This window comes from Entelurus aequoreus, linkage group LG19 (assembly GCF_033978785.1).
Source record: "Entelurus aequoreus isolate RoL-2023_Sb linkage group LG19, RoL_Eaeq_v1.1, whole genome shotgun sequence".
Lineage (NCBI taxonomy): Eukaryota > Metazoa > Chordata > Actinopteri > Syngnathiformes > Syngnathidae > Entelurus > Entelurus aequoreus.
Genome location: NC_084749.1, coordinates 35,847,502 through 35,872,262, shown reverse-complemented (window position 1 = coordinate 35,872,262; position 24,761 = coordinate 35,847,502). Strand labels below are relative to the sequence as shown.

General features: G+C 39.6%; 1 protein-coding gene across 3 annotated transcripts in view; it reads right to left on the bottom strand.

Annotated features, from left to right (window-relative positions):
* dennd1b (DENN/MADD domain containing 1B) overlaps positions 1 to 24,761 on the bottom strand; it is a 324,363-nt gene that overhangs the window by 134,710 nt on the left and 164,892 nt on the right. For 2 of the 3 annotated variants that reach the window (XM_062028406.1, XM_062028409.1), the window contains 3 exons: positions 24,649 to 24,708; positions 13,969 to 14,022; positions 13,389 to 13,499 (listed from right to left, as the gene is read on the bottom strand). In XM_062028406.1, coding sequence (XP_061884390.1) covers positions 13,389 to 13,499; positions 13,969 to 14,022; positions 24,649 to 24,708 — 225 coding nt within the window. The remainder of the gene's footprint in view (positions 1 to 13,388; positions 13,500 to 13,968; positions 14,023 to 24,648; positions 24,709 to 24,761) is intronic. The other variant, XM_062028407.1, reaches the window with a different exon arrangement.

Below are 24,761 nucleotides of genomic sequence, written 5' to 3'. Positions count from 1 at the left end.
AGCACATGTGTATTAGGTCGCGTTGCGCCGGCGGACGGAGGGGGGCGGAAGTCTTAAACGGTGGCATTGTTGTGTGTGGACACGGATAAGGTTAGGTGTGATTTACCCTGGATAATCTTATCCGGCTTAGTGTAAACGGGGGCTTAGTCTATCTAGTCAGGGAGGGGACCAAGAACCCAATGGTCATTCTGTCAGAGAGACAGCATTCTTTTGTGGATAGAGCAGAATCTCTCTGCGGCAATCCACCTATCAGGCCTGTATGGTAGAGTGGCCAGACGAAAGTTTTCCAACATGCACCTGAAAGATTCTCTGGTCTGATGAGACAAAGCTTGAACTCTTTGCCGTCAATGCCAGGCATCATGTTGGGAGGAAACACGCCACCACTCATCACCAGGCCAATACCGTCCCTACAATAAAGCAAGGTGGAGGCAGCATCATGCTGTGGCGATGTTTTTCAGCGGCAGGAACTGGGAGACAAGTCGGTATACATTTGAACTTCCTAAAGCAGGACTGTTTAACTGGCGGTCCGGCCCGGGAATGGCACCACAACGATCCGTACAAACAATCATGTTGTGCTGAAAATAGCCTAAATTATTCATTAATATGTTTCTAAACTGTCAATAAAATCAGAGAGCAAATGAAAATACAGCTTCACCACTCCAGTTATATTTTTTGTGCTTTGGAAACTTCTCTTTAACTTTCGTTCCAGACTTTGTTTGTTTGTTTGTTTGATATTGCCATTACTGCCACAAGTGGTGGAAAAGTGTATTAAAACCGAGTACCCCTAGGGATGATACTCAAAACCGATTTTCCCGGTTGTTCGATAAGAAAAGAACCGAGTCCTCGGACTCGAATCCCTTTTTGAGAACCTGTACCCGTTATCGAGACCACTATAGTAAACAAAAAGAGTTGGTTCTTTATTCGAATCCCTGTTACCTGAAATGCCCCGTGGGACATCACAAGAAAAGACGTCACGTAGCTCAGTCATTAGGCGCAGATAGCGAAAGCAGGAAAAACAATGGACCGGAAAAAGCGCTCCAAGGTGTAATAACGTTCAAAACAAAAGGTATAATCCAATGAATAACTTTACTGAGAGATTTGAGCAGGGTACAAACACATGACGAACACTTTTACGACCAACCGGAAACATAGCAACCAGGCTAGCAACACACCTCCTTTACGGCAGCTGTCGCAACGTTCTTAAAGCAACCGCAGCACATACGTATATATACAACATATCTCCCTTTTTTAACTTTTGTTTTTCTTTCCTAGTAAACAAAACAAAATCACACTGTATATGTGTTGTCTGCCTAATTATAAATAATGCAGACGAGGCGTGTTGGCTGAGTTCTTGACGTTTACTTTCACAGCGTGCTCATAACCTCATTCTTAGCTGCCGGGTGGTGACATGCAACAACACTTTTCGGGGCTACCGCGCATGCTCGTCACTCCCGTTGCATGCTGGGTAGTGTAGTTGTTATATTCCCTAGCTCATAACATCACATCTTTCCCCCTATAAAGAAATAATGTTAACTCAATAAAGTGTATTTCTTTTTTTAGCTTTGACTTTTCATTTTTTAGCATTGTAACCACATTTGCAAACAACTTTTTTCTTCATAGAATGTTCTTTCAATAAAGAAATAAAGTGTAAAAATGTCAAAGCATCATAACAAACAGTTATGTCAAATAGCAGCAGAAGTGCACTTTTTGGAGAGCTGTATTATTTTCAGTTTTGTGCCCAAGGGACTGATTTTATGTAACACTATATTTTTATTTATACACCTATAGTGATCACAGAGACAGGTTGTTTTTGTGTTACTGTATATATTTGTTTTTCTGAAAAATCCCACTAAATATACTTTGGGTAACAACAGTCAATATTTATTTTTTTTATTTTATTTTTTTAGGGGGGTAACAGTCAATATTTATTTATTTATTAGATTTTATTTTTTTCTTATAAAATAAAAGTGAGCTTTTGTTAAACCAAATATTGTGTGTTTTTTTCCATATACAACAACCTATCTGGACTCGATAAGAGAATCGATAAGGAATCGGTTCGATAAGAGGATTCGGTAATAGGCTGGAACTCGATAATTTCTTATCAAACATCATCCCTAAGTACCCCTGCAGCCCATACCGACCACACGAGAAACAGATATTTTTTGGTGGCCCTCTAGGAGGCGCTTGCGGCCCAATAATGGGCCCTGTCCCTGTGGTTGACAAACACTGTCTTAGAGCCAAAGGCAGGGATAATTGCTGCGCTGGACATCTTTCTGCAAAAAGAGTCAAAACTTTTCACAAATGTGTTTTGAGTAGAAAGAAACAAATGTCACAGTTTGTTCTCTGATTGATTTCGAAATAATGATGAACGCAGCTGCTATTTGGCGCAGAAAAAAAACAACAACTGGAAAAATAATGAGGAGAAAAATATATATATTTTGTAGTAACTTCTCCTCATTGACACAACAATGCATTCTCTATCTGCAGTACTACAGCAGTATTATTATCTGTCCATCCGGTGACTGCCAACCGTCACTTTATCAAAACATTATGACAAACTGACATCAATTATATATTTTTCACCCGTTCAGGTATTTGATCACTAGACAATGGAGTGGATAATGAGCTAGGCTCTTTGCAGTTAAGTATGCCATATAGTGGCAGGTTTTTCCTCCTGAACTCGGAGGTCAATCTTCCCGACGGCAAAAAATAACACATCACAAGAGCAGCAATAATGCTAGGGCCTGCAAGTAATCCCAGTGGAGGTGTGAAAATACCTTTGTACTGCGGTGCCTGACATATACTGCTACCAAACCAAAACACTTCTCCCAGAGGAAGACGGATGGATAGACAGATGAGTGAATGGAGGATTGCAGAAGATGAAAGGCGTTGGGAAATGAAGGTCTGATGTATAAACTCTTTAAATATTACCGGCGTGGATTTGTAAGAAAAATATAAACAGTCTCAAGGCTGCAGAAAACTGTAACTCACAATTAAATCACAGTCACCTCCTCTTCCTGCTAGAGAGAAAAAACACTCTTGAGTCTAACAATCTACGTTGTGTAACCGTGGTGTGAGGACAGGTGCTGCTGTTTTAAGCCTATAACGGCTGGCTAATTTTTACTGCTTCGCCTCCACGGCTCCTATGGGAGACCTTGGGTGCCGCTCCTACTCAAGCACCCATCAACAGCGCGGGGCCCTCCGGCTGTTCAGTGTTGATACCCAGGCGGGATCTGCTGTATTAGAGATACAGATAGAACTGGGATGACATCACTTCCCTCTCCCATCTCATCTGTCATAAACATTTGGCTCTGCCTCAGCAAACATACAGATAAGACTCGGAGGGTGGAATGAAGAACAGAGGAAGGACAGGGGGGAGGCTGTGATTCAGAGGGATTTCCTCCCTCATAGAGACAGACAGAAGTAGCTTTAAATTATGTGAGTTAAGTTTAGACATGCAATGAGGGATAATTTAAGGCTTGTGGTCCAATAATATTTTGGAGTTACAAGACAGTCAAACATAATCCAGCTTTGGAGTGACTATCACAGCTTGTATGACTCTTCGACTGCAGGGTAGCGTTCAACTCTGTGCGCCAAGCAGCGTTGCATGTCAGAGAAATGGTCTCAACCTACTTTTTAGGGGTTTGATATCCTGCTGGAATATTGATGAAGAGCCTCACATTCAATCATGTCGAAGCTGCGGCTAAATTAACATGTGAATTCAATATGAAGCTAACTTTTTGAGACTGTAAGTTAGTGAATATTCTTTCTTGGTAGGATTATGATGCTTGTACACAAACACATAATATGTCATCTCATCATAGTAGTGAACACAAAGGGCCTGATTTACTCAAGCTAAAACACGTGCAAACCTGATAGCACATGCAAAGCCGATCTACTAAACATGTGCAAAGTTGATTGCATCTGTTAAGTGAGCAGAATAGAGATGTCCGATATTATCGGCCGATATATGCGTTAAAATGTAATATCGGAAATTATCGGTATCGTTTTTTTTATTATCGGTATCGTTTTTTTGTTTTTTTTGTTTTGTTTTGTTTTTTTTTGTTTTTTTTATTAAATCAACATAAAAAACACAAGATACACTTACAATTAGTGCACCAACTCAAAAAACCTCCCTCCCCCATTTACATTCATTCACACAAAAGGGTTGTTTCTTTCTGTTATTAATATTCTGGTTCCTACATTATATATCAATATATATCAATACAGTCTGCAAGGGATACAGTCCGTAAGCACACATGATTGTGCGTGCTGCTGGTCCACTAATAGTACTAACCTTTAACAGTTAATTTTACTAATTTTCATTCATTACTAGTTTCTATGTAACTGTTTTTATATTGTTGTACTTTCTTTTTTATTCAAGAAAATGTTTTTAATTTATTTATCTTATTTTACAATTTTTTAAAAAAAGTACCTTATCTTCACCATACCTGGTTGTCCAAATTAGGCATAATAATGTGTTAATTCCACGACTGCATATATCCGTTGATATCGGTATCGGTTGATATCGGTATCGGTAATTAAAGAGTTGGACAATATCGGAATATCGGATATCGGCAAAAAGCCATTATCGGACATCCCTAGAGCAGAATATGGCGTACCGTCCGTTTTGCATCTTTGTCTTAATTAATATGCAAAATTAGAGATGTCCGATAATGGCTTTTTTGCCGATATCCGATATTGTCCAATTCTTAATTACTGATTCCGATATCAACCGATACCGATATATACAGTTGTGGAATTAACACAATATTATGCCTAATTTTGTTGTGATGCCCCGCTGGATGCATTAAACAATGTAACTTTACCATGAATTGATTAACGTGGACCCCGCGTTGAAAAACTTATTCGGGTGTTACCATTTAGTGGTCAATTTTACGGAATATGTACCTTACTGTGCAATCTACGAATACAAGTTTCAATCAATCAATCAAAAACAAGGTTTTCCAAAATAAGAGAACAACTTCAACTCCAGTGATGGAAAAAAGTGCCAACATGGCACTGCCATATTTATTATTGAAGTCACAAAGTGCATTATTTTTTTTAACATGCCTCAAAACAGCAGCTTGGAATTTGGGACATGCTCTCCCTGAGATAATCCTGATACCCACTACAACTATGGAAAATACTATACTTTGACTTTCACAAAGTGCATTATTTTTTATTTTTTTTAAACATGCCTCAAAACAACAGCTACAAAAACAATGAAGGCACACAGCTTCAGTCCAGAGTATACTAGAGCATACTTGCCAACCTTGAGACCTCCGAATTCGGGAGATGGGGGGGCGGGGTTTGGTGGTAGCGGGGGGTGTATATTGTAGCGTCCCAGAAGAGTTAGTGCTGCAAGGGGTTCTGGGTATTTGTTCTGTTGTGTTTATGTTGTGTTACGGTGCGGATGTTCTCCCGAAATGTGTTTGTCATTCTTGTTTGGTGTGGGTTCACAGTATGGCGCATATTTGTAACAGTGTTAAAGTTGTTTATACGTCAACCCTCAGTGTGACCTGTATGGCGGGTTGATCAAGTATGCTTTGCATTCTCTTGTGTGTGTGTAAAAGCCGCATATATTATGTGTATGGAGGAAAAGCGGACGTGACGACAGGTTGTAGAGGTCGCTAAAGGCAGTGCCTTTAAGGCACGCCCCCAATAATGTTGTCCGGGTTGAAATCGGGAGAATGGTTGCCCCGTGAGATTTTCGGGAGGGGCACTGAAATTGGGGAGTCTCCCGGAAAAATCGTGAGGTTCAAACCGATACCGATAATTTCCGATATTACATTTTAAAGAATTTATCGGCCGATATTATCGGACATCTCTATGCAAAATATATGCTAATCATCAAAAAGCCCCCAATCCTGGGAGGAGAAGATACAAATATAATTATTTAGCACGCGCAATGTGATTTATCAACACTCACCGCCGTTTTGCGAGCACTATTTTGCTTTGTTTTTAGCACATGTCTGAAGGACGCGCACCCTGACAGTACCACACGGCTGCAGGATCAGTGCTCGCGCTACACAGACAGACCATGGATAGACAAGAATCAATCGTCTTGCGTGTGTGTCAACGTTTTTGACTGACGGAAATAAAAATAAATATTAGACACATTGCCTATTTAGCAATTTCCTTTTATAATTTTATAGCAGCTGGATGACTTATGGGGCTGATTAAAATGAATTATATTAATGTGTTTTGTTTGCTGGCATTTTTTTAAATATTGTTAGTTCTACTCAGTGGCCTAGTGGTTAGAGTGTCCGCCCTGAGATCGGTAGGTTGTGAGTTCAAACCCCGGCCGAGTCATACCAAAGACTATAAAAATGGGACCCCTTACCTCCCTGCTTGGCACTCAGCATCAAGGGTTGGAATGGGGGTTAAATCAGAAAAAATGATTCCCGGGCACGGCCACTGCTGCTGCTCACTGCTCCCCTCACCTCCCGGGGGGAATGAACAAGGGGATGGGTCAAGTGCAGAGGACACATTTCAGCACACCTAGTGTGTGTGTGACAATCATTGGTACTTTAACTTTAACTTAACTTTTTATTTAGGAAATGTTTTACTAAAATAAATTTGCAACATTAATAAAGATTTTTTTTTGTATTTGAGTCATTTGGCTTGGTGATGCGATCCACAGACTGGCACACAGAATCAGGTGTCAGTGTGCATGTGTTTCTGTTGTCTAGATTGTTATTCAGAAAAGGTGTTACAGAATATACATGTTTAACACATCGCACACAGATAACATGATAACATGAATGTGCAGAAAATTATTGTCTCTGGAGTAAAAGCACCGTATGGGTATTAACCTTAATCTTGTATTAACCTTATCTGAATTTACCAACACTTCTGCCACCCATTGTGTGCTTGCAGCGCAGCCATTTTGTGCCCTGCAACACAGCCACTGAGGGCGGGCAGTTCGATCACCGCGCTCATTCAGTCAGCAGACCAGTGCTGTCGTTAGCTGCTGTGCAACTTTGTGTGCTTTTAACATGTTGTTTTAGCCTTTTTTTCTAGTTTTACCAGCTCAATAGAAGTCCATAATAAGAAACGGACAAGCAATGTGTGGTTTGAAACATTCGGGAAGTATACACAGCTGAACGCAAAAAGAGTAACCCATCTATCCATTTTCTACCGCTTGTCCCTTTCATGGTCGCGAGGGTGCTGGAGCCTATTTCAGCTGCATTAGGGCGGAAGGCGGGGTACACCCCGGACAAGTCGCCACCTCATCGCAGGGCCAACCTTCACACTCACATTAACCATTATGTTGTATTCATAATCATTCAAGTTAAGGTGTTTTGTCATTTTAAACTGCGCACCACAGTGCTAGTGGCAGTGTGTGTGTGTGTGTGTGTGTGTGTGTGTGTGTGTGTGTGTGTGTGTGTGTGTGTGTGTGTGTGTGTGTGTGTGTGTGTGTGTGTGTGTGTGTGTGTGTGTGTGTGTGTGTGTGTGTGTGTGTGTGTGTAAGCAGGGCAGCTGCATATACTGTAATGAGAATAATGCAGTTAGCTGTTGTTTTGACTTTGTTATAAAATAGAAAGTTAATCCATCACCCTCTTGTTGTGTTTGTTTGATATACTGGACTGTATAGCGATTTATAGTGTGTTCAAAGTGCACAAACTTTTACTAAAATATGGACTTTCGTCCAGGCTAGAATACATTATTTATGTTTATATTGTTTCTTGTGAAAAAAATTGCTTCAATATACAAACGTTTCTATTTACCAACCCCTTTCAAGAACCAATTAAGTTCCTAAATCAAGGTTCTGCTCCCTTCTCGGCTGCCAATCCAGCTCTATAACCCTTTAGCCATGGCCATCGCCTGTGATGATCTCCAAGGTTGCGATTTTCATCATGTGTTTCTGAAAATGGACCGAATAATGTGCAATGCCCCAAGCAAATTTGATTTAAAATGTTACACATGCTGTCTTGGGCACTAATTCATATGTCTTTTCCTCATCACCGATCACCATCCAGCAATACAGTGATCCACAACGCTAAAAAAAGGCTACATAATAGATTGGTAGACCCATTGAATGCAAACGGTCCACAGGATGTAGACCTGCTGACTTGCTTTTTTATTGCTTTTATTGTTCAGCCATGAATAAAGGTGAGGAGGGTTTGCTTACTCATTCCCCCTTCATATATCTCTATGGTAGTGAAGAGAATTACACTTGGGTCTCTCCAGTTACATGTTGCGGTATTTTTAGTAGTAGAATAGTAGCTGAATCTGGATTTGACCTTGGAACAGAAACCAAAAATGCTGACACTAGGGCTGCTTGCCAAATCCACTGCTGAACATGGGAATGAATGTTACATAGCACTCCTTGGAGATGCTCCATCCATCCATTCATGTGTACATACTGTATCCCAATTCTACAGTCCTTATCATGTTCAGGGAAACTGAAGCCTATCCCAGCTGAGAGATAGGCTACACCCTGGACTGATCACCAGTCAATCACAGGACTGACAAATAGAGATGTCCGATAATATCGGCCTGCCGATATTATCGGCCGATAAATGCTTTAAAATGTAATATCGGAAATTATCTGTATCGTTTTTTTTATTATCGGTATCAGGTTTTGTTTTTTGTTTTTTTATTAAATCAACATAAAAACAAAAGATACACTTACAATTAGTGCACCAACCCAAAAAACCTCCCTCCCTTTCACACAAAAGGGTTGTTTCTTTCTGTTATTAATATTCTGGTTCCTACATTATATATAAATTTTTATCAATACAGTCTGCAAGGGATACAGTCCGTAAGCACACATGATTGTGCGTGCTGCTGGTCCACTAATAGTACTAAACTTTTAACAGTTAATTTTACTAATTTTCATTAATTACTAGTTTCTATGTAACTGTTTTTATATTGTTTTACTTTCTTTTTTATTCAAGAAAATGTTTTTAATTTATTCATCTTATTTTATTGTATTAATTTTTTTAAAAAGGACCTTATCTTCACCATACCTGCTTGTCCAAATTAGGCATGATAATGTGTTTATTCCACGACTTATATATCGGTATCGGTTGATATCGGTATCGGTAATTAAAGAGTTGGACAATATCGGAATATCGGATATCAACAAAAAGCCATTATTGGACATCCCTACTGACAAATAAGGCATACACTCACATTTATACTCGGGCTGTCTTCGAGGATTTTCATAGTCAAATCTCCATCCATCCATGCATTTTCTACCGCTTGTCCGTCTGGGGGTCGCGGGGGGTGCTGGAGCCTATCTCAGCTGCATTTGGGCAGAAGGTGGGGTACACCCTGGACAAGTCGCCACCTAATCGAAGGGCCAATCTGATTTGTAAAATGTTTCCATAATCAACGATCAGTCAAATCGATGGTGTTTTTTAAGAGAAATAAACAGATAAGTCACATGGATGTGCTCTTGCACTAATATACGTGGATATTCACAAATGAATACAGTCTTCCATTAAACTGAACAAAACAAAACACTTTTTTGACCTAAAAAAAAAAAGGCTAAACTACAGTTTGTGGGGTTCTCGCTCTGGCACAGCATTAAACTTGACAAAATAGAGGAAGTAAAAGTCGTAACAAAGTTTCCGTAAGTCAACCAGCGGAAGGATCATTACCTTCGCAAAAGGAACACTACACCTCTAGGGCTAGGCAGCGCGTTCCGGCCCGCGCCGTGTCCAGTTCCAACCCTGCCAACAGCAGGATTTGGTCAGAAGGAGGCGCATGACGGCACGGCGAGATTCGTGTCCATCCCGTCGCCCATATCGGAAGCATGCTTCCAACACTATTAGAAAAATATTCTTGTAATTCTCAAATATATTTCATATAATAAGAGATGTGGGAGACCAAAACAAGCCAGCTGTTTTTGAAGATGTGACGTCACACCAGGAAGCAGCAACCAGAAGCAGCGATCACTCATTTGTGACCACTAATATTTAACGGCATGATGAACGCAATTGATCTATCCTTCCAACAAACTTGCTGTGCGCAGGGGGCCTCAGCAGATACTTAATGGTGTAATATAGTTTTTTTATCTACATTTAAACACTTCCTTGTGGTCAACATAACATGTAATGGTGGTTCTTTGGTCAAAATTTTGCATAGATTATGTTTTACAGACCGTTTTAAAACTTATTTTTGAGTGTCTCTTATAGGATGCACCGTTTTGTGGGCGCTCTTATTTACATGTCTCCCCTTCGAAAGCATCTTCTCCCCATCATTCATGTTTTAGTTTTTAGCACTTCCATAGTGAGTCTACCGTAGGGTTGTCCCGATACCAATATTTTGGTACCGGTACAAAAATGTATTTCGATACTTTTCAATACGTTTCTAAATTAAGCGGACAACAAAAAATGGCATTATTGGATTTATTTTAACAAAAAATCTTACGGTACATTAAACAGACATTTCTTATTGCAATTAAAGAACAATTTTGGTCTTAAATAAAATAGTGAACATACTACACAACTTGTCTTTCAGTGGTAAGTAAGCAAAAAAAGGCTCCTAATTTGGCTGCTGGCGTATGCAGTAACATATTGTGTCATTACTCATTCTACTACTTTGTCAAAATTATGAGGGACAAGTGATAAAAAATCAAATACTAATCTACTTGTTAATTTACTGTTAATATCTGGTCATTTAACATGTTCCATCTACACTTTTGTTAAAATGTAATAAACACTTATTCTTCTTTACATTAGCTTTGGATGATACCACAAATTTAGGTATCGGTCCGATACCAAGTAGTTACAGGGTTATACATTGGTCATATTTAAAGTCCTCATTTCGAAGAACGTATTTCCTGAGTTTATAAACATAATATAAATTAAAAAAAAAGGAAGTAATAATTTGTGACAATAAAAAATACAGATGTAATCATTGTAGTATCGACTATATATGCTCTAGTACTTGCTATCATTCATTACAGTGAATGTCAGGTGTAGATCCACCCATGCCATTTGTTTACATTGAGGAGCACCAGCTTGTTGTTAGCGGTGAGTTATTTTTATCCTCTTACGGTGTGTACTGAAGCATGTTTAGCTATTCCTCGTCCTGCAGGGAGAGTACTTGTAAGAAACATTGTTTATTTGTCGCCATGGAGGCGAGGTTTAGTGATTTGGAAGTAGCTAAAATACTGTCAACTGCGGATGGACATTAGCAGCTAGCTAGCCATGTTTTAAAGCACCTCTTATAGAGCGGCGTTTCAGTGCTATAGCTTCACCTTTATTGTTAGTTTTAAACCAAAATGTGTTCATTCTCCATCTTCTTTCTACACATCGTGTCTGCTTTAAGTACTCTGTGCGTCTGCGTTGCTGAACATGCTCCTCTGCTCGTAAAATCAACAATGTCCCGACGATACGACGGTGTGCCGTAATGAATGTAAAAAATTTTTAAAAAAGGAACCGGTATTTTTCAGAGGCAATATAGTACCGTTTTTAATTTATTAGTACTGGTATACCATACGACCCTAGTCTACTGACAGATATACGTTCAAACTATACGCTAATTCGTATTAGAAATGGCAACAGTGAAGGATGCATGTGCATGACATTGTTGACCATACTATCTTATTACAGAGGTTAGAAAACTGGGTGGGAATAGCTGGTTCTGCTCTCAACTGGTTCAAGTCCTATCTCGATCACAGGACATACTTTGTTGAAATTAGTAACTGTGTTTCTGACCAAATGGTTATGACCTGTGGGGTACGTCAGTGCTCGATTCTGGAACCTCTATTGTTCAACTTGTACATGCTGCCACTAGGCCAGCTAATACGCAGCTTCAATGTGTCCAACCACAACTATGCAGACAACACTCAGAGCTACGTGTCACTGACGGCAAGTGAAGCTCGGCCTGTTGATTTACTTTGTCGCTACATCAAACATATCAGTGTGTGGATGCCAAAAAATTGTCTTTATCTAAACTCAGACAAACTGAAATTACAGAGAAAATATTGTTAGTCACTTCCAGACCCTCTTCCTGAAACTGAGTAATCTAGAGGGAGTAATGGACTCAGACTTGAACATCAACAGCTTTTTACCACCTGAAAACAGAGGAATAGTGCCCAAAGCAGAATTAGAAAGACTAATCCATGCCTTTGTCTCCAGCAGGTTAGACCACTGTAATGGCCTTCTCACTGGACTCTCTACACGAGCTGTAAAGTAGATGCAGTACATCCAGTATGCTGCTGCTCAAGTCTTGACTAGAACCAGGAAATATGACCATATTAATCCAGTGCTTAGGTCACTGTACTGCCTTCCTGTTGCTCAGAGAATATACTTTAAAACAGCTCTGTGTCATGGCCTTGTGCCAAAGTACATATCTGACATGTTAGAACCATATGAACCTTCTCGGTCTCGGAGAACCCCAGGGATTAGTCCCCTGACAGTGCCCAGAGTCAGAACAAAACATGGTGAGGCTGGGTAATAGTTGTATGCTCCTAAAATCTGGAATCGTCTTCCAGAAGATCTGAGACAGGCCTCAACTTTGGCAATGTTCAAATCCATGCTGACAACAGTTCTGCATATGACACTGAATGTTTTTTTATCGACACTCTTTGATTTTTTTTTTTTGACCTTTTTTTTATGATTGCTTTATGACTTTAATTTGAATTATGATTATTTGTATTTTTCTGTTAAGCACTTTGAATTGCTGTGTGTATGAATTGTGATGTATAAATTGACTTGCCTTGCCTTACCTTGCATTACATGTACGAGCTGGTCTGCCCCACAACAAGAGGATAGCAAAAAAAGGAGCTTATTCACTACAGCGTGGACTAGAATGGCGGACCCGCGCAAAGCACTTTGGGTACATTTGAACAATATATGGTGATGTCCACTGACATCCAACTTAGGAAAAACGTCACTAATGGAGTAAATTCTTTGGAGGAAGTACGAAGGAAGGCAAGACTGTTTTATAAATATTTTCGCCATGCCTCTATGGTTTGATTTCCAATTTTCACAACTTATGCAGATTCCAAATACACAAAAACAGGTAGCAATAGGTAAGAACATTTGGTTTTGCATTGTAGGTCCCCTTTAACTCACCTTCCTCCCACGGAGGGGTTAGGGAGGTTTAATATGAGAAGCTTTGAATCTTTGACTATTTGAAGACAGCTCTAATTAACACCTACAGTTCATTTCAGTGCTTTTAGAACAGTGTAGGAGGAAACTAGATTACCCAGAGAGACGCCATGCAAGCAATATTCTAACTTGCACCCCAACCGGGACTTGCTGTGAGGTTACTACACTCCTTATTAAGTGTAATTGATTTTTTTTTTTAAAAACAAGACATTCAGTATTGTAATAACTGTAACAAAAAGTAATAGACACAATGCAGCACAATGCCTTTAAAAGCTACATTTTTGTTTGGCTGATACCAGACAATGGACTCACAGTGCTCAGCTTGCTTGAGGTAATGATGACACGCCGCTCGTGCAGCATACTGGCATAGAGCTGGAGCATGTTGTTGACATCCACAGCCACAAAGTATTCTGTCAGGTTTCTCTGGAAATAGGCAGAAAGGGAGGGATATATGCAGGTGAAGTACATAACAAACTGTCCTTGTACACCAGAAAAAAATGTCAAGACTTCAGACAGTGTCAGTGCGTATGCTGTGCAGACGTACTGTACCTGGGCTACAACCCTACGTCTACTATGTAATTGTAAAAGTTAAAGAGTACAAAATACATAATCAAACATATGTAAGCAGAGGACTGACTTGAACCCTAGTTTACAAATAAACATCGACAAAGAAAAAGGCGTGTTAAATCTGTAGTGTCTAATACCCGTGCAAGTCACTGAACTTGCACATGAAAATGCATCAGCACCGGGAGACAAAACTGAAACAAGAGCATGATGCAATAATTTCAAAGGATGACAAGTGTATCTGGTTAAATACGATTAGAGGCAGAGATGTTTCCAGAGTAGAAGCATCACTTTATTTCTCTAGGTCTGGTTTTCCACAAATACTTACACTCTCTGGGATAGTTGGCAGTCCATTGATATCCGGGGCGATGAAGTAGGAGTGCTGCAAAAAAAAAAAAAAAAAACACAAACATGCAGGAGAAAGAAAAGTAAGGTCACAAGTGAAGCACACCACTCAGATAGAAGAAAATGAGGGAAAAGGGAAGGTGGGGGTTGACTTTGTTCTATGATTTATGGCTCATCTTCAGCTCTGTCTATATGAATTGCTGAGCTGGTGTCTGAACTGCGGCGCTGCTTCTATCGGGCCTGCAGAACAGAGAAAGCTCAATAGAAACTCATCTCCCAAAAGACACAGACTGGGGTGATGTCTCTGGTGCAAAACGGAGTCTTTATTTAAGCATTAGAAAGGCTTGTGGAGGAGCAGCACTTGTGTGTGTGTGTTGTGTGCGCGCGTGTGTGTGTGTACTAATGCACGCACACACAAACACAGGTTGTTTAGAGGATCACAGAGCTGCCTGTCTCACTTTGGGAGAGCAGGGTAGTTTTGGTGTTCCGATCAAAGGGGCCGGAGAAGAGTTGTGTCTGGAGACAGGTAGGCACACCACCAAGACAAACACACATTCTCACTACCCGGCCATCTGTTGCAGGATTGTCCCTTAAACCGGTCATAGATTTTACAATTGGACTGGCAAATATCTTTCTTTCTTTTTTTTTTTTTTTAAGTAAAAATTTGAAATGTATTTGAAAATATTGATTTTTTTCATTGAAGGACTGAGCCCAACAAAAATATATGTAATCAAGTTGCTGAGTTGTCTTTGTTGAATGTTGTTTGTGGACTCTGGGGTAAAACAAAACGACATTCAATGTTTGAATTGACACCAAAAAATAATGGTTTTTTTTACAGAGGGTCTTTGTGTTATGACGTTCCTTTCAACGACATTTGGTGGTTACGACGCACTCCCACAAATTATTAATATTATACAAAAAGAAAAAGCGGAAGATTACGTAGAACTACACAGAGGAAGCAGTTTTTCTCTTATTTTTCTTTTTTTTTTAACTTCATTATTTCTCTAAAACATGAGTCATAGTCTTCTGATGGCAATGTTTTAAAGAAAAATAACATTTAATTGAAAAGTCAAGTGAAATCAGGCAAAAAAGTATGGAAACACCGAGCAACACTGGCTGCATGGAAAAAACATCCTTGACCAAGTGAAAATGTCTGCTTTTAAGAAATAAACAGCGAAAACTAAGAAGAATAGTGGTCTCAATATTGATCCCAGTAAGGCTGGATCTCCTTCCCAGGCAACACCCCATCCAATCTGCAAGCCAACCACAGAGATAGAAGTATGTTGTTTGTTTTTTTTTGCATTTAATCTTTTGTCTGATACCGATACATGCTTTCAAGACCAATACGGTTAACCATCTAATATTTTTACTGTAGTTTAACTGCAGCCTTTCTTTGCACCTGGCTATGGGGCAGCTTCTTAAGCAGACACTTTCAAAACACCGCCGTAGTGAAACTGGCTTTTCAGGTGCCTGATCAGGTTTAATGTGTTAAAGCGCAATGGGTTTATTTTCCCCAGCTTGCATTTAGCATACACACCGCCTTCTTCTGAGATAGTGAATAAGCTCTACAAGAACGAAACCATGTTTGTCTACGGTAAGCTCAGGGGACGTTTACAGCAGAGCACAGGTAGATTTGCTCACCCTAACCCACCTACAGCATAGTTTGGGTAATCCTTACCTCAATGGAGCATTTTTAAAATATTTTTTTTATCTGATATATTTCCTAATGTTGTCAGACTTATTGGTGTCCAATATTTCCCTGAAATCCAAATTGTGTATGTCCTGCATGTGTTCTGTGTGCAATGAGTTTGGTGTTAATTTAGGTATAAAGTTAAAGTTAAAGTACCACTGATAGTCACACACACACTAAGAGTGGTGAAATTAGCCTCTGCATTTGACCCATCCCCTTGTTCCACCCCCTTGGAGGTGAGGGGAGCAGGGAGCAGCAGCGGTGGCCGCGCTCGGGAATCATTTTGGCCAAGCAGGGAGTTAATGGGTCCCATTCTTATAGTCTTTGGTATGACTCGGCCGGGGTTTGAACTCACGACCTACCGATCTCAAGGCGGAGATTCTAACCACAAGGCCACTGAGCAGGCTTCCGACTTACACCAAAACTCGACAAGAGTGTGTGTGTGCGTGTATGTTATGGGTGTAAAAAATAGATTTTCGAATGAATCACAATTCTTACTTGTCATGACTTTTATTCGATTAAAAAAAAAAAAAAAAATACTTTTTTTTATCTGTCCCGTCCAGACACTCAGGGAAATCATATTGTTGATGTAAATGCCTTATCCGCTGTACAGATTTACTACTGTGTGGGATACTTATCTTGTTGCCTTATCTGTATTTGACTTTATTAAATGTTTGGATAAACATCGTATTAAACAAAACCAGTTTTCTTTTAAGTAATATAGAAACTTATCAGAGTTGTTACTACCCATTACATGGAGGAATGTAGTTAATCATAGAACTGGCACCCAATGTAATTAAAAAAGTATACTGTAGATTTTGAATCAAATTGTTACCCTTAATAATCGAATCGTAGGGTGCCCAAAGAGTCACAGCCCCAGTGTATGTATTAATTTTTTCTGTATTTTACACTACCGTTCAAAAGTTTGGGATCACATTGAAATGTCCTTATTTTTGAAGGAAAAGCCCTGTACTTTTCAATGAAGATAACTTTAAACTAGTCTTAACTTTAAAGAAATACACCCTATACATTGCTAATGTGGTAAATGACTATTCTAGCTGCAAATGTCTGGTTTTTGGTGCAATATCTACATAGGTGTATAGAGGCCCATTTCCAGAAACTATCACTCCAGTGTTCTAATGGTACAATGTGTTTGCTCATTGGCTCAGAAGGCTAATTGATGATTAGAAAAGCCTTGTGCAATCATGTTCACACATCTGAAAACAGTTTAGCTCGTTACTGAAGCTACAAAACTGACCTTCCTTTGAGCAGATTGAGTTTCTGGAGCATCACATTTGTGGGGTCAATTAAACGCTCTAAATGGCCAGAAAAAGAGAACTTTCATCTGAAACTCGACAGTCTATTCTTGTTCTTAGAAATGAAGGCTATTCCACAAAATTGTTTGGGTGACCCCAAACTTTTGAACGGTAGTGTATATTCTAACAAGTATAAAAAGATGCACTTTCAATTATAAACTGCACATTTCACCACTCTTTCATATCGAATACATTGGATGACAGTAAAGGACTATTTTGTGTATAAAAAAACAAATAAGAATATGCTTATTTTAACAAAGATGACAGCAATTTAAGAACATAATCACCAAAAGAATCCCAACTTACAAAGAGAAAAACACACCTCTTATTAGACATAGAGCGAGACGTAGGAGAATGCAAAAGACACTCTAGCAGAAAAGCTAATAAAATAGCGACAAATCTGAATAACATGTTAAGAGAAAATGGATGGATGGATACGGTCGTTCTACATTGACTCTAGTTGAAAATGATCTGATCTGTAGATATTTTACGGCAATGCTGAATGAACTAGAGACATCATCCAAAAAGGAACAATTTTTGGAATGTTTAATCTGAATTCTGTTTGTATACATGTCGTATGTAGAGTTTTGCCATAGTTCCTTGCCGACTGTAGAAAGGATAGCAACTTGCTGATAAATAATATATCAGCATACAGTAACAGACTACATACTTCTGCATATAACTACCCACTTTGTACTTACTGTAATGTGCTGTAAAACTAACTGTATAAAACATTCTCCTCTCTCCTGTTTCCATATTTTGGTTGAAAACTGAAGAGACAATTATCATCCCATTGTTCAAATGGCCATATTCCCAAGGGGGAGGGTCATTATTGTTGTATCAGGCGAGGATGCAACACAAATAAACACAAAAACGCTGCATAAATCCAAAGCCTCATTTGGAATCCTTTTTTTCCCCCCCTATTTAGGACAAAATACATAATTTCAGCTGGAACACATACTATCTATTATTAATGATGGGATGGCATTTTTCGTTTTTGCATAGTTCGTTTAAAATGTAATGATAATTTGATTTATCTATTCCAAGTTTAACAGATTTAGCGCATATCACTGCAAGCGTATTAGCATGTTCCAGTTACCGTCCAGCGTCATTACATCTGCGGACGGCGTGGCGCTGTTGGGAGAGTTGCCGTGCCAGCAACCTGAGGGTTCCTGGTTCGATCCCCACCTTCTACCGACCTCGTCATGTCACTTCACCCTTGCTCCTGATGGGTCGTGGTTAACCTTGCATGGCAGCTCCCGCCATCAGTGTGTGAATGTGTGTGTGAATGGGTGAATGTGGAAATAAAGTCAAAGCGCTTTGAGTACCTTGAAGGCAGAAAAGCGCTATACAAGTATAACCCATTTACCATTTACCATATCTTCCAAGGAGCCAGAGTCCTTTACAGTGGACATTTGTTTTTGATCAACTATAGCTGAGATAGGCTCCAATACCCCACGCGACCCCGAATGGGACAAGCGGTAAAAAATGGATGGACGGATAGATGTATTTCTTTTGAAAAAGAAGATGTTGTACCGGGGACCCAATCACTGGACAGACCATGGGCTTTTGTATTTGTAAAGTTAGAAGATTTTTTTCACTTAATTTAAATAGGTAAGTTATAATAAACATCATAAATGTTTATATAAAATAAATATACACTACCGTTCAAAAGCTTGGGGTCACCCAAACAATTTTGTGGAATAGCCTTCATTTCTAAGAACAAGAATAGACTGTCGAGTTTCAGATGAAAGTTCTCTTTTTCTGGCCATTTAGAGCGTTTAATTGACCCCACAAATGTGATGCTCCAGAAACTCAATCTGCTCAAAGGAAGGTCAGTTTTGTATCTTCTGTAACGAGCTAAACTGTTTTCAGATGTGTGAACATGATTGCACAAGGGTTTTCTAATCATCAATTAGCCTTCTGAGCCAATGAGCAAACACATTGTACCATTAGAACACTGGAGTGATAGTTGCTGGAAATGGGCCTCTATACACCTATGTAGATATTGCACCAAAAACCAGACATTTGCAGCTAGAATAGTCATTTACCACATTAGCAATGTATAGATTGTATTTCTTTAAAGTTAAGACTAGTTTAAAGTTATCTTCATTGAAAAGTACAGTGCATTTCCTTCAAAAATAAGGACATTTCAATGTGACCCCAAACTTTTGAACGGTAGTGTAGCTGTAGAGGTTCAATAATAAAGTTGCTTGAACCAAATTAAGAATATCTAACGACCTACACTAACTCCCTATCAAAAATGCAAAATGGTTCGTTCCACCAGGATAGTGGAAAACTAACATCAAACGCTTTACTCAATACAAATGTCAATAACGTCATCAAAGCTCACCTTTAAGCATTCACACATAGCACCAACATTTTGGAACAAGTATGATGTGACAGAAGACTATAATGAATCTATCTGTGGCAGTATAGGAGAAAGCTTTGTAGAAGTTTCACTTTTGCGTCTCATTGCGCTTAACTGTGGTGTATTCAAAGACTCTCGATTAAACTTAGAAACAAAGGCATCAATAGGTTTTAAAGACAGTGGAGACTTAACACTAATAATAATATAATAATAATAATAATAATAATGTATTATTATGAACATATTATCCAGTGATGATAATCCTATGTCCAACCATTCATTTCTACCGCTTATTCCCTTTGGGGTCGCGGGGGGCGCTGGAGCCTATCTCAGCTACAATCGGGCGGAAGGCGGGGTACACCCTGGACAAGTCGCCACCTCATCGCAGGGCGATTATCCTATGTCCATCAGATAATCTCTATTTTACACTTTGAATTAAAGGAAACCTTGGCATATTTATAATCATATTCAAGTACATAATGACAGGTTATATTATTATTTAAAATCATATTCTAGCCACCTTATATCGAACTTGTTGGCACAACAAAACTTTTTTTTTTTTTTTTTTAACACAAAATCTAATTATTATTTCGGGGGTTTATCTCGATATGTTTATCCTAAGGATCGGCGATATGGCCGAAAACTATGTCACGATATTTGTTTTTATATTGATCGATATCGATAGTTATTGATACATTTTATCACTTATTTAGGCCTGCCAATAAATACAGTAAAACAATTTTCAACTTACCGAGGGTGCTATTTTTCATGGAGAGGGTGTCAGATAGCCAGAGTGCGGAGAAGGTTACAAAATTATTAAAGTAGATTTGAAGGAAGTTGCAGATTCGAGACACTACACAGCTGTCGTGTATAAGCTACTGAACGCTACACAGTAGTTTGGGAAGCAACTAATCAAACCGACACATTGGAAGGGTCAGGATGTTGCTGCATTAAAACCAACAAAACTAAAGACAAGTTTGTGTTATTGAGTTGATAATATCAAGATATCACAGGTTCTCTTTTTACGCCATGCAATGAATCCACAGCAAGACAGAATGACGGCCCAACCACACTAGTGTTATGAGAGTAGCGTATATGTGTGTGTGTGCTCCTTTAAAGGCCTACTGAAACCCACTACTACCGACCACGCAGTCTGATAGTTTGTATATCAATGATGAAATCTTAACACTGCAACACATTCCAATACGGCCGGGTTAACTTATAAAGTACAATTTTAAAATTCCCAGCAAACTTCCGGCTGAAAACATTTCGATATGATGACGTTTGCGCGTGACGTCAACAGTGGAAGTGGAAGTATTCGGAGCCCATTGAATCAAATACAAAAAGCTCTGTTTTCATTTCAAAATTCCACAGTATTCTGGACATCTGTGTTGGTGAATCTTTTGCAATTTGTTTAATGAACAATGGAGACTACAAAGAAGAAAGCTGTAGGTGCGATCGGTGTATTAGCGGCGGAATACAGCAACACAACCAGGAGCACTTTGAGGATAGCAGACGCGCTAGCCGAACGACCTCACCTTGACTTCCTCCGTCTCCGGGCCGCCAACCGCATCGGTGACCGGGTGAAGTCCTTCGTCGTACCGTCGATCGCTGGAACGCAAGTGAGCACGGGTCGTGATGAGCAGATGAGAGCTGGCGTAGGTGCAGAGCTAATGTTTTTAGCATAGCTCTGTCGAGGTTCCGTAGCTAAGTTAGCTTCAATGGCGTCGTTAGCAACAGCATTACTAAGCTTCGCCAAGCTGGAAAGCATTAACCGTTTATTTACATGTCCAGAGTTTGGTAGTATTGTTGATCTTCTGTCTATCCTTCCAGTCAGGGACTTATTTGTTTTGTTTCTATATGCAGTAAAGCCCGATGCTATCACGCTAGCTCAGTAGCTAAAGAGCTTCACCGATGTATTGTCGTGGAGATAAAAGTCACTGTGAATGTCCATTTCGCGTTCTCGACTCTCATTTTCAAGAGGATATAGTATCCGAGGTGGTTTAAAATACAAATCCGTGATCCACAATAGAAAAAGGAGAGAGTGTGGAATCCAATGAACCCTTGTACCTAAGTTACGGTCAGAGCGAAAAAAGATATGTTCTGCACTGCACGCTAGTCCTTCACTTTCACGTTCCTCATCCACGAATCTTTCATCCTCGCTCAAATTAATGGGGTAATCATCACTTTCTCGGTCCGAATCTCCCTCGCTGCTGGTGTAAACAATAGGAAAATATGAGCAGTCCTTCCTCCAGTGTCGTCACGCTACTTCCGGTAGGGGCAAGGCTTTTTTTTATCAGAGACCAAAAGTTGCGAACTTTATCGTCGTCGTTCTATACTAAATCCTTTCAGCAAAAATATGGCAATATCGCGAAATGATCAAGTATGACACATAGAATGGATCTGCTATCCCCGTTTAAATTTAAAAAATTCATTTCAGTAGGCCTTTAAGAACGGCAGTGTGTACTGTTGGGTAAGTGAGAAGAGAGAGAGCGGCAGTGTTCAACAGTAATGGCGACTGGCAAATGTGTCCGGTTGTGTCCTGCAGAAATAAGAATAAAGCGACAAAATTGTCACGAGTCGGCAGCCTCGTCATTCCGACCCGAAAGCAGAGCTTAGCAGACCCGGGTAAAGTGAAGGGTGTTACCACCGACAAATACATCGGCGTTGGAGGGAACATGTCCCCTGGGCTCCTCAACTACGGTCTGGGACTGGGAGCCGAACAGCAGGAAAGGTGTAACGATCGGTAGTTGATACTGTTACGTGATTGGCTGTTAGCGTGTCCCTCCCATTGCTCAGTAAATACTGTTAACTGATTAGCTGTCAAGTGTGTCCTTCCTATTGCTCAGTGACACTTTTTGTTTCCTGTATGCTGGGTTCGTTGTATGCGAGTGACTTCATGAAACGAATCTTGCTTCATAATTTCTGCTTTCTTTTGACCAAAAAATATGAATATATTGAATATTTTGTCGAACGCATTTTACATTGATATCGATTATGTGTCTATCGCGATATATACTGATATCGTATAATTGTCCCAGACCTAGTTAATCCCGTTTTTAAAAAGGACAAAAACCTAACTGAGGTTTTTACATGTGTTTTAAAAAGCTGGTTTCGACCATGCAATAATTAATTTTTTAGTGCATGTAAACGTTAACCTGACTCTCTGCAGATCGTTGTAGTTCGCTGAGCTCCAAACAATGACAACTCCTTCAAGATAGCAAAAAATAATGAACCAATCAGAATCGCCGGGCGGGATTTCATAGATGTGATATAGCGGCTGTTTTTTTCAAACAACAATGGCGGCACGCAGCAAGGAGTCATGTGCTGACATTGATTCTGCTATTGCAACTGTTTTGTCGAATCTGACATTGCTGCGTTGTTTCAGTAAAAGTTCTCTAACTTTTTGCTCTGTCGTTATTAGAGATGTTATCATATTATCGGCCGATAAATGCTTTAAAATGTAATATCGGAAATTATCGGTATCGGTTTTAAAAAAGTAAAATTTATGACTTTTTAAAACACCGCTGTGTACACGGACGTAGGGAGAAGTACAGAGCGCCAATAAACCTTAAAGGCACTGCCTTTGCGTGCCGGCCCAATCACATAATATCTACGGCTTTTCACACACACACAAGTGAATGCAAATCATACTTGGTCAACAGCCATACAGGTCACACTGAGGGTGACTGTATACACAACTTTAACACTGTTACAAATATGCACCACACTATGAACCCACACCAAACAAGAATGACAAACACATTTCGGGAGAACATCCGCACCGTAACACAACGTAAACACAACAGAACAAATACCCAGACCCCCTTGCAGCACTAACTCTTCTGGGACGCTACAATATACACCCCCCGTCCCCCCCTACCCCGCTCACCTCAACCTCCTAATGCATCCCTGAGAGCATGTCCCAAATTCCAAGCTGCTGTTTTGAGGCATGTTAAAAAAAACATTGCACTTTGTGACTTCAATAATAAATATGGCAGTGCCATGTTGGCATTTTTTTCCATAACTTGAGTTGATTTATTTTGGAAAACCTTGTTACATTGTTTAATGCATCCAGCGGGGCATCACAACAAAATTAGGCATAATAATGTGTTAATTCCACGACTGTATTTATCGGTTTTGGTTGATATCGGAATCGGTAATTAAGAGTTGGACAATATCGGAATATCGGATATCAGCAAAAAATCCATTATCAGACATCTTTAGTCGTTATCCAATATGTCGGCTGTTCTGTTTTGGATTCCCCAGCGTCGCTCTCATCAGTGTCACAAGGTGATTTTGATGTGAGTGCTTGAAGTAGCACGCCATTCAAGATAACGGACTAGTGGTTTATCCAATCACATACAATTATTTTTTTTACAAGGCCCCGCCTTCTGAAATACATTTTTTATTGAGAAGTCCCAGATCCTTGTGTGGAGCTCAGCGAACTACAAGGATCTGGTGAGAGTCAGGTTATGTAAACGTACCAAGTGTGTGTGTATTGGGTGGCAACTGTGGGTTTAGGGTGGGATGGGGGGCCTAGAATTTGGTGCTACAGTAGCCGCTGGTGAGAGTTGCACATTTCAGAAAATGTTTTGCAAAACACAAACTGGCTCTGCAGAAGATACTGGCTGTTAGGAAGATATACAACTATAGTTTACAATCTTAATACGACAAAATGATCCCTCATAACCCCTTCTCTGTTTGACATGCTTTTTTATATTCTCTAACAAATAACGTAAATGTAATAAAAACACCTGCACTAACTGTACTGCAAACATAATTTATACATGATAATTTTTTTCATTTTCTGCATCTGTCTTTTCTCTTCATGTGCTCCGTTTTTTCCCACTGGTTTTACAAATCCACGGCATTATGAAAATAACAAGCCAATGATTCAATCCAGTCTTTCAACTGTGCTTACAAGCGTTCTTTCGAAGATATGTTTATAGGAAAACATTGAAAGTGGGTTAACTGGAATCAGCATCAAGCAGATTTTTTTAGCACAATTGCCTGTGCTTTAAACATAAAGACAAAAAAAAAAACTTTTGATATTCATGGCAAGTGCATGGCAATGTGGAAAATCATTAATCATTCACAAAGTTTGATTGTTTTCCAGAAAAGAAGAAGCATATACACCAAGGCCCCGGATAGTTTGTTTTTGTTATGTTTTTAAAGATAGCGCAGCTTATTTGGCTAGATTGGAAAGCTGTGGCTCCCATGCGGTTAGTGCAGCCGCCGTTTCACATGTCTTGCCTCCTCCTCCCTTTTCTGCCATTCACTCACCGGCTCCTTGCTTCGCTGATCTCGGAGTACTTGCCCAGTGGCAATATACAACTGCTCATTCTTGCACAATGAGAGAGGGAGAGAAAAGAGCAAAACAGGGTTCACACATGAAA